Source organism: Theropithecus gelada, chromosome 16, assembly GCF_003255815.1.
Source record: "Theropithecus gelada isolate Dixy chromosome 16, Tgel_1.0, whole genome shotgun sequence".
In the NCBI taxonomy this organism is placed as follows: domain Eukaryota; kingdom Metazoa; phylum Chordata; class Mammalia; order Primates; family Cercopithecidae; genus Theropithecus; species Theropithecus gelada.
The window spans coordinates 49,575,079-49,593,915 of NC_037684.1; the positions used below are offsets into that span (position 1 = coordinate 49,575,079).

General features: G+C 44.4%; 1 protein-coding gene across 2 annotated transcripts in view; it reads right to left on the minus strand.

The window, feature by feature from the left end:
- RNF157 (ring finger protein 157) overlaps positions 1-17,185 on the minus strand; it is a 99,578-nt gene extending 82,393 nt beyond the window's left edge. For both annotated transcript variants that reach the window (XM_025363555.1, XM_025363554.1), the window contains exon 1: positions 16,953-17,185. In XM_025363555.1, the coding sequence (XP_025219340.1) occupies positions 16,953-17,040 (88 nt within the window). In that variant the 5' untranslated portion in view covers positions 17,041-17,185. The remainder of the gene's footprint in view (positions 1-16,952) is intronic.
- Positions 17,186-18,837: the final 1,652 nt, after the last annotated feature.

An 18,837-nucleotide genomic window follows, 5' to 3' on the forward strand; every position in this document is an offset into this window, starting at 1 on the left:
CACTTTAAGATAATTTTATGTTATGTGAACTTCACCTCAATTTTAAAAAGTCATATGGGGAGGAATAATTTAGCACAAGTCAGGTTATAATGCTGTCATTTGAATTTTTATTTTAACTTCTGAGCATGTATTGCAAGCAAGACACAGAAGTTTACCAAATTATCCCTGATTTTCATCTGTAAGATATTCTCGGCCAGGCGCGGTGGCTCAAGCCTGTAATCCCAGCACTTTGGGAGGCCAAGACGGGCGGATCACGAGGTCAGGAGATCGAGACCATCCTGGCTAACACGTTGAAACCCCGTCTCTACTAAAAAAATACAAAAAACTAGCCGGGCGCGGTGGCGGGCGCCTGTAGTCCCAGCTACTCGGGAGACTGAGGCCGGAGAATGGCGTGAACCCGGGAGACGGAGCTTGCAGTGAGCTGAGATCCGGCCACTGCACTCCAGCCTGGGCAGCAGAGCGAGACTCCGTCTCAAAAAAAAAAAAAAAAAGATACTCTCTTATGCCCATTTTTCAGTTGAGGAAACTAAGGATCAGTGACTCGCACAACGTCCCACAGTTAAGAAATAGCAGAGACTGAGATACAAGGTTTGAACCGAAGGTCTGGCTAACTCCACATCTCAACTCTGCACCTGTCTGTTCATCTGACAGTGGCAAAGAATAGAGTGTGTGTGAGAGAAATGAAAACAACTTTGTGTGTGTGTGTGTGTAAATGTAATGTCTATTATTTCATATATAAGTGGAAGAAGAGTCAAGTGTTTAACGTTCTCTTTTTTTTTTTTTTTTTGAGACATAGTCTCACTCTGTCACCCAGGCTAGAGTGCAGTGGTCTGATATCTGCTCGATGCAACATCCGCCTCCTGGAGTCAAGTGATTATTTTGCCTCAGTCTCCCAAGTAGCTGGGATTACAAGCATAAGCCATCACACCTGGCTAATTTTTGTATTTTTAGTAGAGACGGGGTTTCACCATGTTGGCCAGGCTGGTCTCAAACTCCCGACCTCAGGTGATCCACCCGCCTCGGCCTCCCAAAGTGCTGGGATTACAGGCATGAGCTACCATGCCCGGCCAAGGTTCTTTACAACATAATACCTGACTTTTCCTTTTCCTGTACTGTAATAGGAAAAAAGAAAGAGGGATAATGAATTTGATGATAAAATGCTCAACCATATAAAGCTCAAATTCTTTTCTTTCTTACAAACAGGAATTGTACATCAAACCCCTTAGTCTCAAAAACATTTTGTTTTCCACATCAACTTTAAATATTGTATTTTACATATCTAGTGGAAGAAACAACAAGTTCAACGTATAGCCTCCCCATTCAGAATAAAATATGGAAATAATGAAACAAAAAACCAAATGGACTACACTGCCCAACTTTATATTTTTGCAAACAAAAGCAAAATAACTCTGAACCTTGGTAAAAATGTTAGAACACGCTGTGTTTTCAACACATACACAATTCATGTACAACTTTGCAGAGCACTATCAGAAAGAAGTAAGTATAATAACACAGGGCAAGGCCCACACTGGCCAGAGCAGCTCCAGACACTACTCCTTAACATCTGACTTTATCTTAGTCACGATCAGTACTTTCTGGCTCTACAAGATCTCAGGGCAATGCAAAGGGAATTTGTGTTACACTGAGGGAGCCCTACCCTATCAATGGCAATTTTTGAAGCAAGAGCCCAAAATCAATAAATTGACTTCAACAAGGGAAAATCAACTATTTGTTCCTCATAATGTGATCCAAAAAGAAAAATCTCATTTAAAATTCATTGTATTAAATAATTTGCCTAATCATTTTGAATTTAAGTTTTGGGGGCATATTCCTAACACCACAGTGAAATTAAATATTGAGCAATGGGTTCCCTAAATTATGTCTGCCTCAATGAGATATTGTGACATTTGTTACCAAACCACTATGAATTATAACAACATTCAATAAAGGACAATTAAACCCATTTTCCATTATTCTACAATTCTATGGGAATCTAGGCCGGGCGCGGTGGCTCAAGCCTGTAATCCCAGCACTTTGGGAGGCCGAGACGGGCAGATCACAAGGTCAGGAGATCGAGACCATCCTGGCTAAAACGGTGAAACCCTGTCTCTATTAAAAAATACAAAAAACTAGCCGGGAATCTATAGGCTATGGGAATCCTAGTAAATTTTCATATATTTGAAAAAATCTTCATGACATTTCAATAACAATAAGCTTTAGATCACAAAAATAAGAAGAAAATTAGAAAATTGCAAACACTTCTAAATATTCAGCTTAATTCTATAATACTACAGTGCTGCTTTTGTTCTTCATGAGAAGAACTTAAGTTTTCCCCCTAGAGCAAGGGTGTCTAATCTTTTGGCTTCCCTGGGCCACACTGGAGAAAGAAGAATGGTTTCACGTCACACATAAAACACACTAACACTAATGATAGCTGATTAGCTTAAAAAAAAAAAAAAAAGAAAGAAATTGCAAAAAATCTCATAATGTTTTAAGAAAGTGTACCAATTTGTATTGGGCTGCATTCAAAGCCATCCTGGGCCACATGTGGCCCAATCCGTGGGGCGTGGGTTGTACAAACTTGCCCTAGAGCATATTTTTATTTATTTAAAAAGTTAGGGCTGGGCACGGTGGCTCATGCCTGTAATCCCAGCACTTTGGGAGGCCAAGGCTTGAGGTCAGAAGATCAAGACCAGCCTGGCCAACATGGTGAAACCCTTTCTCTACCAACACAAAAATTAGCCAGATATGGTGGTGTGCATCTGTAATCCCAGCTACTTGGGAGGCTGAGGCAGAAGAATCGCTTGAACCTGGGAGGCGGAGGCTGCAGTAAGCCAAGATCACACCACTGCACTCCAGCCTGGGCAACAGAACAAGACTCCATCTCAAAAATATACAAATAGGCCGGGCACGGTGGCTCAAGCCTGTAATCCCAGCACTTTGGGAGGCCGAGACGGGCGGATCACGAGGTCAGGAGATCAAGACCATCCTGGCTAACACCGTGAAACCCGTCTCTACTAAAAAATACAAAAATCTAGCCGGGCGAGGTGGCGGGCGCCTGTAGTCCCAGCTACTCGGGAGGCTGAGGCAGGAGAATGGCGTAAACCTGGGAGGCGGAGCTTGCAGTGAGCTGAGATCCGGCCACTGCACTCCAGCCTGGGCGACTAAGCGAGACTCTGTCTCAAAAAAAATAAAATAAAATACAAATAAAAACAAAAAATTACATGTTGGGTGCAATGGCTCACGCTGTAATCCCGGCACTTTGGGAGGCTGAGGGAGGATCATTTGAGCCCAGGAATTCAAGACCAGCCTGGGCAACACAGTAAGACTCCATCTCCACAAAAAGAAAAAGAAATACACAATACATGTGCTTTGCCAAAAAAATTAGTATACAGAAGTTAGTAATTTAAAAAGTGATAATCTAACCCTACTCCATAAGAAGTAACTCCACTATTCGGGTGTGGCCTTCCAGATTGTTTTATACATATACAAATATATCCAGGTGTTCTGTTTTGTCCTTTTTTTTTTTTTTTTTTTTTTTTGAGATGGAGTCTCGCTCTGTCACCCAGGCTGGAGTGCAGTGGTGCGATCTCGGCTCACTGCAAGCTCTGCCTCCCAGGTTGACGCCATTCTCCTGCCTCAGCCTCTGTAGTAGCTGGGACTACAGGTGCCCGCCACAACACCTGGCTAATTTTTTTTGTATTTTTAGTAGAGATGGGTTTTCACCATGTTAGCCAGGATGGTGTCGATCTCCTGACCTCGTGATCCACCCATCTCGGCCTCCCAAAGTGCTGGGATTACAGGCGTGGGCCACCGCGCCTGGCCTGTTCTATTATTTTTTTAATCAAATGGACTGTTTGTTGCACATATTGATCTGCAAGTTGCTTTCACCTAATATACTGTAGGCATCTTTCTATGTCTCTATTTATGGCCTGACCTCATTGTTTTCAGTGGCCAAATAATACTAATAAGCTCTTCTTTCTTTCTTTTTTTTTTTTGAGACGGAGTCTCGCTCTGTCACCCAGGCTGGAGTGCAGTGGCTGGATCTCAGCTCACTGCAAGCTCTGCCTCCCGGGTTTACGCCTGTTCTCCTGCCTCAGCCTCCCAAGTAGCTGGGACTATGGGCACCCGCCACCACACTCAGCTAATTTTTGTATTTTTAATAGAGACAGGGTTTTACCATGTTGTCCAGACTGGTCTCGAACTCCTGACCTCAGGTGATCCAACTGCCTTGGCCTCCCAGAGTGCTGGGATTACAGGCGTGAGTCACTGTGCCGGGCCTATAACCTCTTCAGAGGACTGACTCTATACCAGCACTGTACTAGAAAGTACTACATGGGTTATTCTTCACAACCCTATGAAGATGTTGCTATTTTCTTTTCATTTTATAGAAGAGGAAACTAATGCACAGAGGTTAAATAATTTGTCCAAGATCACACAGATAGTAAGAGGTAGTGGCTGGGCGCAGTGGCTCATGCCTGTAATCCCAGCACTTTGGCAAGCCAAGGCGGGCGGATCACCTGAGGTCGGGAGTTTGAGACCAGCCTGACCAACATGGAGAAACCCCGTCTCTACTAAAAATACAAAATTAGCCAGGTGTGGTGGTGCATGCCTGTAGTCCCAGCTACTCAGGAGGCTGAGGCAGGAGAACTGCTTGAACCTGGGAGACAGAGGTTGCTATGAGCTGAGATCGCACCATTGCACTCCAGCCTGGGCAGCAAGAGCTAACCTCCACCTCAAAAAAAAAAAAAAAAAGAGGTAGTGTCAGGTCCCCAGATTCAGCTATATTCATTCCAGAACCTGTGCTCTTAACCATAATACTGTATTCCCATTGAATGTCCAGATTTAATTAACTGTTTCACTACTGATAAACATTCTCTTTACAGTTTATGTTGCTTCCTGTTTTTTACAAATGGAATTCATAGATGTAGACTTTGTGGGGTTTTTTTTCTAAAAAGAATTTTTTTTTTAAATTTATTGACTATTCCATTTCCCCCCACTAATTTAAATTCTATTCTTATCATGCTAAATATACTTAGATCTGGACTCTTCTATTCTGAACCAGTACAACATAGTCTTAACAATGGTAGCTTCACAGCATTTAGAGAAAGACACACATCAATGTATCTAAACCCTTCCCACTTTCTCACATCCCAACCCCAATCCTGTACCCTTCTTCCTTCTTTGTGGCACTCTCTCAAAACTCTTATGCATTACAAAAGTTTCAACACCTAACAACTTCCCCGTATTTCTATCCATACTTTCTTCCAGTCTCAAGGAGGCATTCCTCCTTTCCAAGGTTAACTTCTTAGCACCTGAGTTCTTATTCCCAACTGCGTCTACCTCACCTGAGACGACATCAGTAACCATCCTTCTGTTTAACACTTGTGTTCCTCTCTCTCCACTGGCTTCTTACTTACCTCATCCTACAAGCACATACTGGTCTCCCCAACTTAAATAAAAATACCAAAAAAGTTCCATCTGCCATGGCTTAATAAGCAGTCACTCAGGCCAGGCACAGTGGCTCACACCTGTAATCCCAGCACTTTGGGAGGCTGAGGCAGGTGGATCACCTGAGGTCAGGAGTTCAAGACCAGCCTGGGCCAGCATGGTGAAATCCCATCTCTACTAAAATACAAACTTAGCTGGGTGTGGTGGCGGGCGCCTGTAACCCCAGCTACTCAAGAGGCTGAGGCAGGAGGAGAATTGCCTGAATCTGGGCGGCAGAGGTTGCAGTGAGCTGAGACTGCGCCACTGGATTCCAGCCTGGGCAACAGAGTGAGACGCCATTTCAAAAGAATAAAAATAATAATAATACAAAAAAAAAAAAAAAACCACTCACCCATCCAACCACTCATCCATTCACCGATTCATCCTGTCCCTTCATACGACACATCCAGTAATTCCTCAAATTTTTACAATAGTTTCCACCCCTCTACTGAAACTGTTCTCTGGAACACCAACCAAATTAAGTCTTGTCTCACACTTCATTTACCTCTGCAGAATTCAACACTCATTTCTGAGGTTCTCTTTCCTCAAAACCCCGGATAGTTTGTGTCTCTTCTGCCTCTCACTTGTTTCACTTTTCACCATAAACATGGACATATCTTAAGGGTTCAGCCCTCTTCTCTTCCTTCACACTTTCTCTCTTCTTCACAGAATCGAAGCAAACGTTTTGACTTATGAGAGAGCTGGATTTTATCCTGATGCTGCTATCAGCTTTGTGCCCTAGAACAAATTATTTAAACTTTTTGAGCTTTGGTTTATTTGTAAAATAGAGACAATAACACTTCTTTCAACAGATTATTGTTGAGATCAAGTAAGATCACATGTGTATAGAAGCTGGCTAAGTCCAGTGGGTAACTGATAAATTTTGGCTTCTCCCTTCCCATACTCAACTCCCAAACCTTTGTCTCTGATCCTCAGCATTTCAGTCCAAATCTTCAATCATCTGCTATATCTTTTCATCCAGATAGCCCATCTTTGCCTCAAACTCAATAATCTTTTCTTCTGAAAGGAGGAGGAATCAAGAGCACTTTATCTGAAGAGCTGGCAGCAGAACTCCTCTTAGGGAAGGCACTATCTTTTTGGAGGATATACCTTAAAGAGCTACTTAGAATAGAGAGCAGCACACTAAGGGTATGTATGGGTGCTTTTGTTGCTTCTTGATGAAACCTAAACTGCTTGTAATTTGTTTTTCTTCTAAGACATAAGAATGAAAAGTAAAAAAAAAAAAAAAAAAAGGGAAAGAGGAAGGAGACATTAGGACAAAGAAAGGCTGGGGTTGGAGAACTTAAAGAGTCAGTAAAACTCTCAAGTACAGTTTAGGGTAACGATGCTTATGATTCCTCTGGAGTTGTTTGCATTTCTATAACGTACACCCCAACTCATCATTCCCCACAAATCATTAGTACAATCTATATTTTGAATAGATCATGTGAATGGAATTTTTTGGAGAAACTGAAGAATGGACTGATATCACATCTGTAATGGGGCAAAGGCAGCCAACTGGATCACAGGAGTCAAAATGATCATAACGTGAGTCCCTTGGGAATCCACAGAACCCTTCGATGGGGCATTAGAATCCTCTGTTCTGTGGTTTTGGGAAATTAGTGGGTTTTTGTCTAATTTCCCCAGATCTTGAGGCAAAGTAAAGCAACCAGCCGACATTTAGGACTCACTTCAAAAGCAGTTTCTGCTCCAGAATTCCAATTTCTGTCAATGGTATCTCACTTCCCTGGTCACCCAGGCTAAAAACGTCAGTCATCAAAGAAACAAAAACATTGAACATGTGCTCTATGCAAAGCATCCTGGGTCAAGACTTTAGCCCTTTCCAAGTTCAATTACAGTGGGTTATCTTGTAAGAGTCTCCTACCAAATCTCTACGCTTTCAGTCTCTCCTCCTAATCACTCATATTTCTTAAAAAGAGATATTCAGCCCGGCATGGTGGCTCATACCTATAATCCCAGCATTTTGGGAGGCTGAGGTGGGTGGATCACGAGGCCAGGAGTTCGAGACCAGCATGACCAACATGGTGAAACCCCATCTCTACTAAAAATACAAGAAAAAGAAAAAGAAAAAAAAAATAGCCATGTGTGGTGGTGGGTGCCTGTAGTCCCAGCTACTCAGGAGGCTGAGGCAGGAGAATGGCACGAACCCGGGAAGTGGAGCTTGCAAAGTGAGCTGAGATCATGCCATTGCACTCTAGCCTGGGCAACAAAGCAAGACTCTGTCTCAAAAAAAAAAAAAAGATTTAATCCATTTTTTTTTCTTTTTTAAAGTTAGGGTCTCACTCTGTCACCCAGGCTGGAGTGCAGCGACCAGATCATAGCTCACTGCAGCCTTGACCTCCTGGGCTGAGGCGATCCTCTTGTTTCTACCTTCTGAGTAGCTGGGACTACAGGTGCCCGCCACCATGCCTGGCTAATTTTTAAAATTGTTTGTAGAGATGAGATCTCACCATGTTGACTGGGCTGGTCTCAAACTCCTAACCTCAGGTGATCTTCCAGCCTTGGCCTCCCAAAGTGGAAGGACTGCTTAAGCCCAGGAGTATAAGATCAGCCTGGGTAACATAGCGAGATCCCATCTCCATTTATTTAAAAAAGAAAAAAAAAAAAGCCTACGTTCAATGCCTTTTGCTATCAAGAACCCCACCCTTTCAGTTATCAAGCTCTTGTATTCATTTTATCCAAAAGGCATAAACCCCTCTGTGCTGTTATGTTTAAGAGGTTTTTTGAAGTATAATAAACATGGTGTAAAATTCATCCATTGAACAATCCAATGATTTTGGCAACTGTCATCACAATCCAGCTGAAAATATTTCCATCACCCCAAAATGTTCCATCATGCCCATTAACAATTAATTCCTACTCTTATTATCAGCCTTAGGCAAACGCTATTCTGCTATCTCTATAAATGTGCGTCTTCTAGCCATTTCATATAAACAAAACTCATATGATATATAGTCTTGCATCTGGTTTCTTTCCCTTAGCATGTTTTTGAAGTTAAATCATGTTGTGTAGCATGTATCAGTAGTTCATCCTTTTAAATTAGTGAATATGGCCAGCCGTGTTGTCTCATGCCTGTAATTCCTGCACTTTGGGAGGCCGAGGCTGGAGGATGGCTCAAGACTAGGAATTCAAGACCAGCCTGGGCAACAGAGTGGGACCCTGTCTTTACAAAACATAAATTTAAAAAATTAGCTGGGAGTGGTGGCATGTGCCTGTAGTCCCAGCTACTTGGGAGACTGAGGCTGGAGGAGTGCCTGAGCCCAGGGGGTCAATGCTGCAGGGAGCTATGATCACACCAGCGCACTCCAGCCTGGGTACGAGAGCAAGACCCTGTTTCTAAAGCAAAAACAAACAAAAAACTAAATTGCTGAGCAGTGTTTCATCATATGACTGTACCATGAAATAAACAATGGATTTTGTTTATCCATTCACCAGCTGATGTACACTTGGATTATTTCCAGTTTCTTGGCTATTATGAGCAATGCTGCTATGAACATCTGCATCCATGTCTTTGAGTGTACATATGTTTTCATTTTTTGGACAGATTCATAGGAGTGGAACTGCTGAATCATAGGGCAAATTTATGTTCCACTGTTTAAGACATTGCCCAACTTTCCAAGGTGGCTGTACTATTTTACATTTCCCACAGCACTTCATGAAGATTCCAATTTCTCTGCATTCTCAACATTTGACAATGTCTGCCTTTTCTATTTTAGTTATCCTAACCCTAACGGGTGTGAAATGGTATCTCATCACAGTTTTAATTATATTTCCCTAATGGCTGCTGATGTTGAGCATCTTTCCATGTGTTCATCAGCCATTCCTACATCTTTTTCAGTGAAATATCTATTCGAATCTTGCACTTTTTTTTTTTTTTTTTTTTTTGAGACAGAGTCTTGCTCTGTCACCCAGGCTGGAGTGCAGTGGCCCAGTTTCCACTCACTGCAACCTCTGCCTCCCGGGTTCAAGCAATTCTCCTGTCTCAGCCTCCCGAGCAGCTGCAACTACAGGCACCAGCCACCATGCTCAGCTAATTTTTTGTATTTTTAGTAGAGACGGGGTTTCACCGTGTTAGCCAGGATGGTCTTAATCTCCCGACCTCATGATCCGCCCGCCTCAGCCTCCCAAAGTGCTGGGATTACAGGTGTGAGGCACAGTGCCTGGCCTCTTGCACATTTTTTAATTGGGTGGTTTGTCACCATAATATTGATTTGTAAGAGTTCTTAATATCGATACACATCCTTTATGTGATTTGCAAATATTTTCTTTCAGAAAGTGGCTTGTCTTCTCGACTTTTCACTGTCTTTGGAGGAGGTAATATTTTTAATTTTGAAGAAATCCAATTATTATTTTTTATTTGTATGGATTTTGCTTTTGGTGTCCTAAGAACTCTTTGCCCAATCCAAATCAAATCAAATTTTTCTCCTATGTCTTCTTCTAGGAGTTTCATCGTTTTCACTTTGCATTTAGGCCTATGATGCATTTTTATTTTTTTTTGCTAGTGACAGGTTCTCAATCTGTCACCCAAGCTGAAGCACAGTGGCACAATCGTAGCTCACTGCAGCCTTGAACTCCTAGGCACAAGCAATCCTCTACCTCAGCCTCCCGAGTAGCTGATATCATGCCACCATGCACAGCTAATTTAGAAAAGAATTTTTTTGTAGAGACAGGGTCTCACTCTGTTGCCCAGGCTGGTCTTGAACTCTAGGCTCAAGCCATCCTTCAACCTTGGCCTACCAAAGTGCTGGGATTAGAGGCATGAGCCACCATACCTGGCCCCATTTTGAAAATAGCTTTGTGGAGATACAATTTATATACCACAGAATTCACCTATTTAGTGTGTACAGTCCAGTGGTTTTTAGTATATTGACCGTGTTATACAGCTATTCACCACTATCTAATTTTAGAACACCGCCATTACCCCAAAAAGAAATCCATTAGCAGTCATAGCTCATTTCTCCCACTCCCCAGCCGCTGGCAGCTGCAGGCGCAGCCACTGCGCCACTGCCACGAATCTACTTTCTGTCTCTGTGGATTTGCCTCTTCTGGGCATTTCTTGTAAACAAGATGATTCAATAGATTGCCTTTTGCACCTGGCTTCTTTCACTGAGTATAACATTTTCAAGGTTCATCCAGGTTGTAGCACATATCAAATCTTCATTCCTTTTTATTGCCAAATATATTCTATTGTGCAAACCTACCATATTTTATTTATCAGTAGTTATTTTCATCAGTTGATGAACATTTGGGTTATTCCCACCTTTTAGCTATTATGAGTAATTCATGTGCAAGTTTTTATGTGAATGTATTTTCTTCATTTTTCTTGGGCGTATACCTAGGAGTAGAACTGCTGAGTCATCTAGTAACTAACCATCTGAGAAACTGTCAAACCGTTTTCCAAAGTGGCTGCCCCATTTTACATTCACACCGGCTGGGTATGAGGGTTTCGATCTCTCCATATCCTCACCAGTACCTGTCATTATCATTTTTTAAAATTATAGCCATCCTAATGGGTGTGAAGTGGTATCTAATTGTAGTTTTGATTTGTATTTCCTTGAAAGTTAATAATGATCATCTCTTCATGTGCTTATTGTCCACTGTATATCTTTTTTGGAGAAATGTCTATTCAAGTGCTGTGACCATTTTTAATTGGGTTGTCTTTTTATTATTGAGCATAAGAGTCCCTTACATATTCTAGATACAAATTCTTGTCATACCTATGATTTATAAATATCTTCTCCCATTCTCTGGGTTCTCTTTTAACTCTATAATCCATTTTGAGTTAATTTTGGTGATGTAAAGAATAGGTCTGAGTTCATTTTCTTTTTTGCTCATCCCAGCATCATTTGTTGAAACCACTATCTTTTCCCCACTGAATTGTCTCGGTCCTTCTGTCAAAATCAACTGACAATAAATGTAAGGATTTCTGGTTCAAAACTCTGTTCCACTGATCTATATGCTCTTCGTTGTGCCAACACCACACTATCTTGATCACTGTGGCATTATAGTAATTATACGCATAGTAACTTTTAAAATAGGGTAGTGATAGTCCTCCAACTTTGTTCTTTTTCTAAACTGTTTTGGATATTTTAGTTAAAGTGTTAAACTGTGCCAACCAAATAATTCCTTATTTTGTAGTAAGTTACTTTTTTTTTTTTTTTGAGACAGAGTCTCGCTCTGTTGCCCAGGCTGGAGTGCAGTGGCGCGAACTCGGCTCACTGCAAGTTCCACCTCCCAAGTTCACGTCATTCTCCTGCCTCAGCCTCCTGAGTAGCTGGGACTACAGGCTCCTGTCACCATGCTGGCTAATTTTTTTGTATTTTTAGTAGAGACAGGGTTTCACCGTGTTAGCCAGGATGGTCTTGATCTCCTGACCTCGTGCTCCACCCGCCTCGGCCTCCCAAAATGCTGGGATTACAGGTGTGAGCCACCACACCCAGTCATAAGTTACATATTTTTAAGTGTATGGTTTCAAATCTAATATTAAATTGATACTCCTAAAGCTAGGAGAAACTTACATAAAAACTTTTATAGTTATTTGACAAAGACTTATTACCCATGCCTTTAAAAACTGTTCTTGCAATAGGAAAGACCCATTTGACCAAAATATATGTACTCTAAAATAACGAAAATTTGGAGAATGATGATGTAGACAGATGTGATACATCTACAGCTGGGTGCAGTAGATCACTCCTGTAATCCCAGTGCTTTGGGACCCTGAGGTGGAAGGACTGCTTGAGACCAGGAGTTCAAGACCAGCCTGGGCAAAATAGTGAGATACTGTCTCTACAAGAACTTTAAACATTAGCCAGGCATGGTGGTATATGCCTGTAATCCCAGCTACTGAGGAGGCTGAGGCAGGAATATCACTTGAGCCCAGGAGTTTGAGGTTACAGTGAGCTTTGATAACACCACTGCACTCCAGCCTGGGTGCCAGAGTGAGACGCTGTCTCTAAAAATAATTTAATTTTTAAAAATCTACAATCAGTTGACTTTAAGTAAAGGAGATTATCCTTGATTGTGTGGGTGGGCCTTGTCTAATCAGTTGAAGGCCTTAAAAGCAAAAACCCAGGTTTAACCAAGCTAGCTGGTCAGGACTTTGATTACCATTCTGAATTTTTGTAGTAGGTTTACTTCTTAAAGACTTCAGCAAAACAAATTATTCCTATTTTCCAACTTGCCCAAATATGTGGAGGGAAACAAACTAGATTTATGAGGTACTGGTTTCTATAAATCAAATTGTCTTTATAGTATGCCTGTTTCTTCCTGGATAGAGAAAACAGGCTTTTATCAATGTGGACTTTTATCAAGGTGGATACTTCTGTCAAAAGATGAGCTTTCATAAAAGCAACCATCTCTGCAAAGTCATACCTTTCTTTGCTAAACGAATGATCTTGGGCTTTTAAAGATGCAAAGATCTTAGAGAAGGATATATGACCTCTAACTCAAAAATTACAAAAGTACATCCGAACGTAGAATCATGCTCTAAATTGCTTTCTATGCTAATATAGAAATGCTATACAGAAACTCCCACCATACTTTCTATTACTTAAATGATTAATATTCACACAATTATTAATAAATCTAAAAATCACCTAATGCATGACATTATTCATTGTTGCACTGTTTGCAATAGTAAGATACCGAAAAAAAAACTCACAGATGTTTATCAATAGGAGACTATGTAAAAAAAAAAAAAAAAGATGGCATATGCATACAGAAGAATACTATATAGTTAAAAAGCACAGAGAAACTTATCAAATATGAGACAATATAAAAAGATCTCCAATATCTCTGAAAGCAAAAAGAGCAAGCTGTAGAACAGTCTAATAGCATGCTATGCTTGCATTTACACAAGAAACTCTAAAAGAATTCCAAAGAAACCAAAAGTGGTTACATGGGATGAGAGGTTTAGAGGGAGGCAGGAGAACCAGGTGGATGGACAACAGCGGGGAGAACAAGGCTTTCATGGTATGTGTTTTCACTCTTTTAAATTTTGAATCATGTGACCATATTACCTATTCAAAAATAAATAATTCCAAATAATTTAGGCTATTTATTTCTATCTACCTCTATTCCTCTATTTAAGGATAGAAAAAAGCTACAAACCCAAGTCTCAACTTGAAATCAGCCATTCTTCATAGGATTTAAATGCTTCTATTTCAATGTGCATACAAAACTAAGAAGTTCCATTAAAAATACTAAGTAAAAAGCAATTTCCGCTGGACACTGTGACCATCATTACAAGGACAGATGATGGTGTTTCTTTCTGAAACAACTGTTCCACAGGCAGTGCAGTTCTAGCCGCTTTCCAGTGAGCCAGACAGTGGTCTCAACTTAATGCCCAAACTACAAGGTATGTCATCTGGAGAAAGCTGACTCTGCTACTTGCTTTGTTCCACTATTAGTACTCAGGATAAGGAGACTTCTCAAAATCAACCCAGGCTGATTTCTCTACAGGGACTTCAGTTATGACACGAAATAGCCTTCATTCCATAATCATGGAATGATTTTTTTTTTTTTTTTTTTTTTTGAGACGGAGTCTCGCTCTGCCGCCCAGGCTGGAGTGCAGTGGTCGGATCTCTGCTCACTGCAAGCTCCGCCTCCCGGGTTCACGCCATTCTCCTGCCTCAGCCTCCCGAGTAGCTGGGACTACAGGCGCCCGCCACCGCGCCTGGCTAGTTTTTTTTTTTTTTTTGTATTTTTTAGTAGAGACGGGGTTTCACCATGTTAGCCAGGATGGTCTCGATCTCCTGACCTCGTGATCCGCCCGTCTCAGCCTCCCAAAGTGCTGGGATTACAGGCTTGAGCCACCGCGCCCGGCCGGAATGATTGTTTTAAGTCTTGTTTTTTGAGTACAAGTTCAAAACCCAATTCCTTGAGAGGTAGAGGCAGATGGTATAGTATGAAGAACACTAACTGCCTGAGAGACCCTGGCCATACCAATTCATTTCTCTGGGTCTCCATTTTCTTATCAGTGAAATGAATGGGAGGCCAAGGCGGAAGGATTGCTTGAGACCAGGAGTTCAAGACCAGCCTGGGAAACATAGTGAGATACTGTCTCTACAAAAAATTTGCCTGGGCATGGTAGCTTACGCCTGTAATCCCAGCACTTTGGGAGGCTGAGGCAGGTAGATCACCTGAGGTCACGAGTTCAAGACCAGCCTGGCCAATATGGTGAAACCTCATCTCTACTAAAAATATAAACAATTAGCCGGTGTAGTGGCGAGCACCTGTAATCCCAGCTATTTGGGAGACTGAGGCAGGAGAATTGCTCGAACCCTAGAGGCAGAGGTTGCAGTGAACCAAGATCGCTCCACTTCATTCCAGCCTGGGTGTGACAGAGGGAGACTCTGACACACACACACACAATATTAAACATTAGCTAGGCATGGTGGTCATGGCCAAACTCTCTTGAAGGTTCTTGTCAGGACTAACACTGTAATCCCATAAAGAGGCAGGTCAATTCAAAGATCAGAAGAAAGGTGATGCCTCTATCTACAGCATGTATGCAAGTTCATGTAAGGTTTCAAATACACAAAGGTTTACATCCATGTGGATATTCTGATCGTCTTTTCTGTGTTTTAGCTTCAACATAAATAATTTGGTCCACTTGCTGTAAAGACTTCTCTCACAGATAACTTCTGATTTCACATGAATTACAGTTTTACAGTTAAACTGTTAAAAGATTGGTAGAGTGGAGAAGATTATTTAAGACAAAGTGTTGAGTGTGCTAATTAACAAAAGTTTTGGTTTGGTCTATTATCTTTTTATTATCATCACCCAAGATTCATACTTGTACAAATATGCTTTGGGGAACAGCCTTCCAGAGGTTTACCTACGTTAAGTCCCACATGTGAAGGAGCAGTGAATACTTTCCTGAGGCAGCAAACACTATTGGAAATTCCAAGCTCAGCAAAGTATGCTCCATATTCTGATCAATAAAAGCCATGTGGTTTAAGAAAAACAGAGCCCACAAATACTGCTGCATATTTTTGTCTATTTTAAAAAGTTTTCCTCATGCCACCATAAGAATATTTTTGTCTATTAAAAAACAAAATCTATGCCTTGTTTAGCATTGATTTTATGTAGTCATAATCAGTCAGAGCTTGATTAAAATACTAATGACCCACAGCTTTATCTTAGACCTTTCTAAAACAATTATTACATTAATCTTTGCAAAGATTCATTCTTTGGCACAAAAGCAGTGAGAAACACAGCTCTGGCAGACACTCTGCAGGGATGCGGGCAGGTTCATCGTCTGGCCCCTGCTTTCACCTGGCAGACACCGGACACACTGCTGAGAAACCAGCTCATCTCATTAGTATGTCTCTATTCTACCAAAAAGAGACGAGGCTCTGCTCCAATTCTGACACCTTATTCCGAGATCACCAAAATCTCCATCAGGTCCTAAGCCAGAGAGAATGTGGCAGCCATTCATCCCCATACGTCTTGAGAATAAAATTAAAATTAATTAATTAAAGTAAAATTACTTGCAATTAAAAGTAAACACCAGCTAGGTCATGCAATTCACACTGGCCGGTGCTCACATAACTGAACTACCTTTTTGTGATTCTCTGTTTTGCTGTCAAAATCCTCCTCCACCTCCAATGCTGATACCACAACCCAGAGGCTGGAGACATTTATCTTTCTAAGTGAAGGATTGATTCTAATAACAAACATAATACTTCTATACGTTTCCAATACCTCTGCTCCGTCCCAGAGCTGGTCCCACTCCAAAACCCAGGCTTGCTACTACGCTAGCAAAGGGGCAATCCGAGTGACTCTGATATTCAGGTTACCAAACATCACTGTTACTTTCTTTCCCCCCCGCTTCTGACAGCCTCTGCAAAAAGCACCCGCACTCCAAATACATGTTTGGCTTCCATCCTCTAGCAAGCAATGGAAGCTTTTCCAGGAGAAACCTAATTCTAACCTTTCCAGAGGCCCGGAGACGGCAGCGCAAGGATAGCACCTGGCGCAGATACCTGTTTGGGATGCCGAGGTCGCCTCCCCCGCGGCCCTCGGACCCCGCGAGGCAAGCGGGCTGTGGGCCGGGCCGGCCGGGTCCGTGCGGGGCGCTGACCTCGCCTGCGACGCCGCAGCCCCGCTCCCCAGAAGCCGCAGTCCCTGCGGGCACGCGTCCCCGTCACGGGGCCGATTACAATGGAGGCCACTCCCGTCCTCCGGTGGAGGGGCTCAGTGCCCTCGGTGACCCTGCCAGGCCCCGCAGGACGCCCCCTGAGCTAATTCGCCCGGGGCGGGGGAAACCTCGGCCTTCTCGAAGACCTCCCGCGCTCGAAGACCGTTTTGGAGCGGCCGCGACCACTGGGTCCCAGAAGACCCTCGGGGCCCTTTCAGGCCGTCCCGACCCGGACCCCTGCCCCTGCCCATGCCCCTCTCCCTCCTCGCGGCTGCGGCGCCCGCCCGCCCGCCCTCACCGGACTTGGGCGGGTAGCGGTACACGGAATTGGACGGGATGTCCACCTCCTCCACGCCCGCGTGCTGCCGGCTCGTCAGGGCCCCCATGGCCGCGGCCACTGCAGCTGCAGCCCCGGCCCGGCCCCGGAGCCCGCGCCGCCCTCCGCGCCTCACCGCGGCCGCCCGCCCCGCACCCGGTGCGGGGGCCGACTGCCCGCCGCGGCCGGCTCAGCTGCGGCGCTGCGGCTCTGGTGGCGGGGAGCCCCCGGCGCGCCGCGCACCATCCTCCGCCCGGCACAGCGGCAGCGCCTCTACCGAGGGGGCTGCGAGGCTGGGCCGGGGGCGCCTCCGCCGCCTCAGGCCGCGTGATGTCAGCGGCGGCTCCGCGCGGGGACCGCCGCGGCCCCAGCCAATGGCGAGGCGGGGCGGGAGCGCCCGCGCCGGAGCAGCCAATGAGCGCGGGGCTGCAGCAGGAGCCGGCCGCGCGTGCCTCGCGCGGGGAGCCGCGGCTGGACTCTGCGCGCGGGGACCGGGCCCAGGGGCTCGCGGTGGGGGCGGGGCGCGGCCGGGGGCTCGTGGCGGGGCGGGACCGGCCGGAGCTGGGACCCCGCGAGGCGAGCGCCTCGCCTGGCCGGGACGCGTCGCTCGTCCACGCCTGTTTATCCCGGCTCGGATTACCTTGCAGGGAGCCGCCCCCTCCCGCGGTCCGCGAGGCCTGGCCGGGAACTCGCTCGCCATTGTCCAGGGCGTCCCAAAGCGGGCGGTCCCAGCTCCGCAGCTCCCGTGCCTGGAGGAGGCCTTCCCAGCCCCTCCCCTCAGCATCTGCAGGCGGCGGTCGTCGGAAACTTCATGCAGTGGGGGCGAGGAGAGGGGTCTCACGATGCGTTCGCTTCTCTCCTGCCCCATGTTAATGCTGGTGACCGGCTAGGAAGATGCCGCCTCCCTCTCACGTGCGTCTGTTCAAAGCGCTCCCAACTCTATACGTGCTGTTTATGGCTCCTTGTAGCCCTAAAGTTAGGAGAACATCGACTCAGGATAAGATCAAGACATTCAGCCTCTGTCTGTATGTTGGAAATGGCACCCTGGAAACTTTGGAAAGGCCTGAGTGTCGAGAGTTCTCTTGATAAAAACACACACAACAGTGGAAAGCTTGGGCCGGCGGAAGACGTCATTCCATTGCTTAATTACAGACATTTGTGTTTTAAACCTTCTATTTTCTTTGTAGGTCTGGTGTTTTTTTTCCTGAGAGAGTGGACTGATCAGCGAAAATTTCAACTGCTAGAACATGACTTTCACAACTTTTCAGCAGGGTTCGAAGTACAGTTTGGGGTGTCTGGTTCCCTTGATTAGGTTTGTAAAGCTATTTTACGGAGTCTAGGTCTTTCCTGGTTATATTTTGTTTTTGTTTTTTGTGTTTTGTTTTTGAGACGGAGTCTCACTCTGTCGCCCAGGCTGGAGTGCAGTGGCGCTATCTCAGCTCACTGCAACCTCTCCGCCTCCTGGGTTCAGGGGATTCTCCTGCCTCAGCTTCCCGAGTAGCTGAGACTACAGGCATGTACCACCACACCCGGCTAATTTTTGTAGTTTTAGTAGAGATGGGGTTTCGGCATGCTGGCCAGACTGGTCTCGAATTCCTGACCTCAGCCCCCCAAAGCGCTGGGATTGCAGACGTGAGCCACCACACCCAGCACATACTGTATTTTTCATTGCCGTATTTTCAGCAGCAGCCAACAGACCTGATGGTGATTGCCTTGGTTTCCTCCAGGGTCCCCAGGATGGTAGGAACCCATCCCTGTCATTTATATTGGCTGCTGCTAAGGAAGGCTTGGGTTACAGGGCAAGTCCCTGCCCGGGCAGCTTCTCCCAAGCACCAGAGCTCTCTGGCAGAGTTCAAAGCCCTCTCTC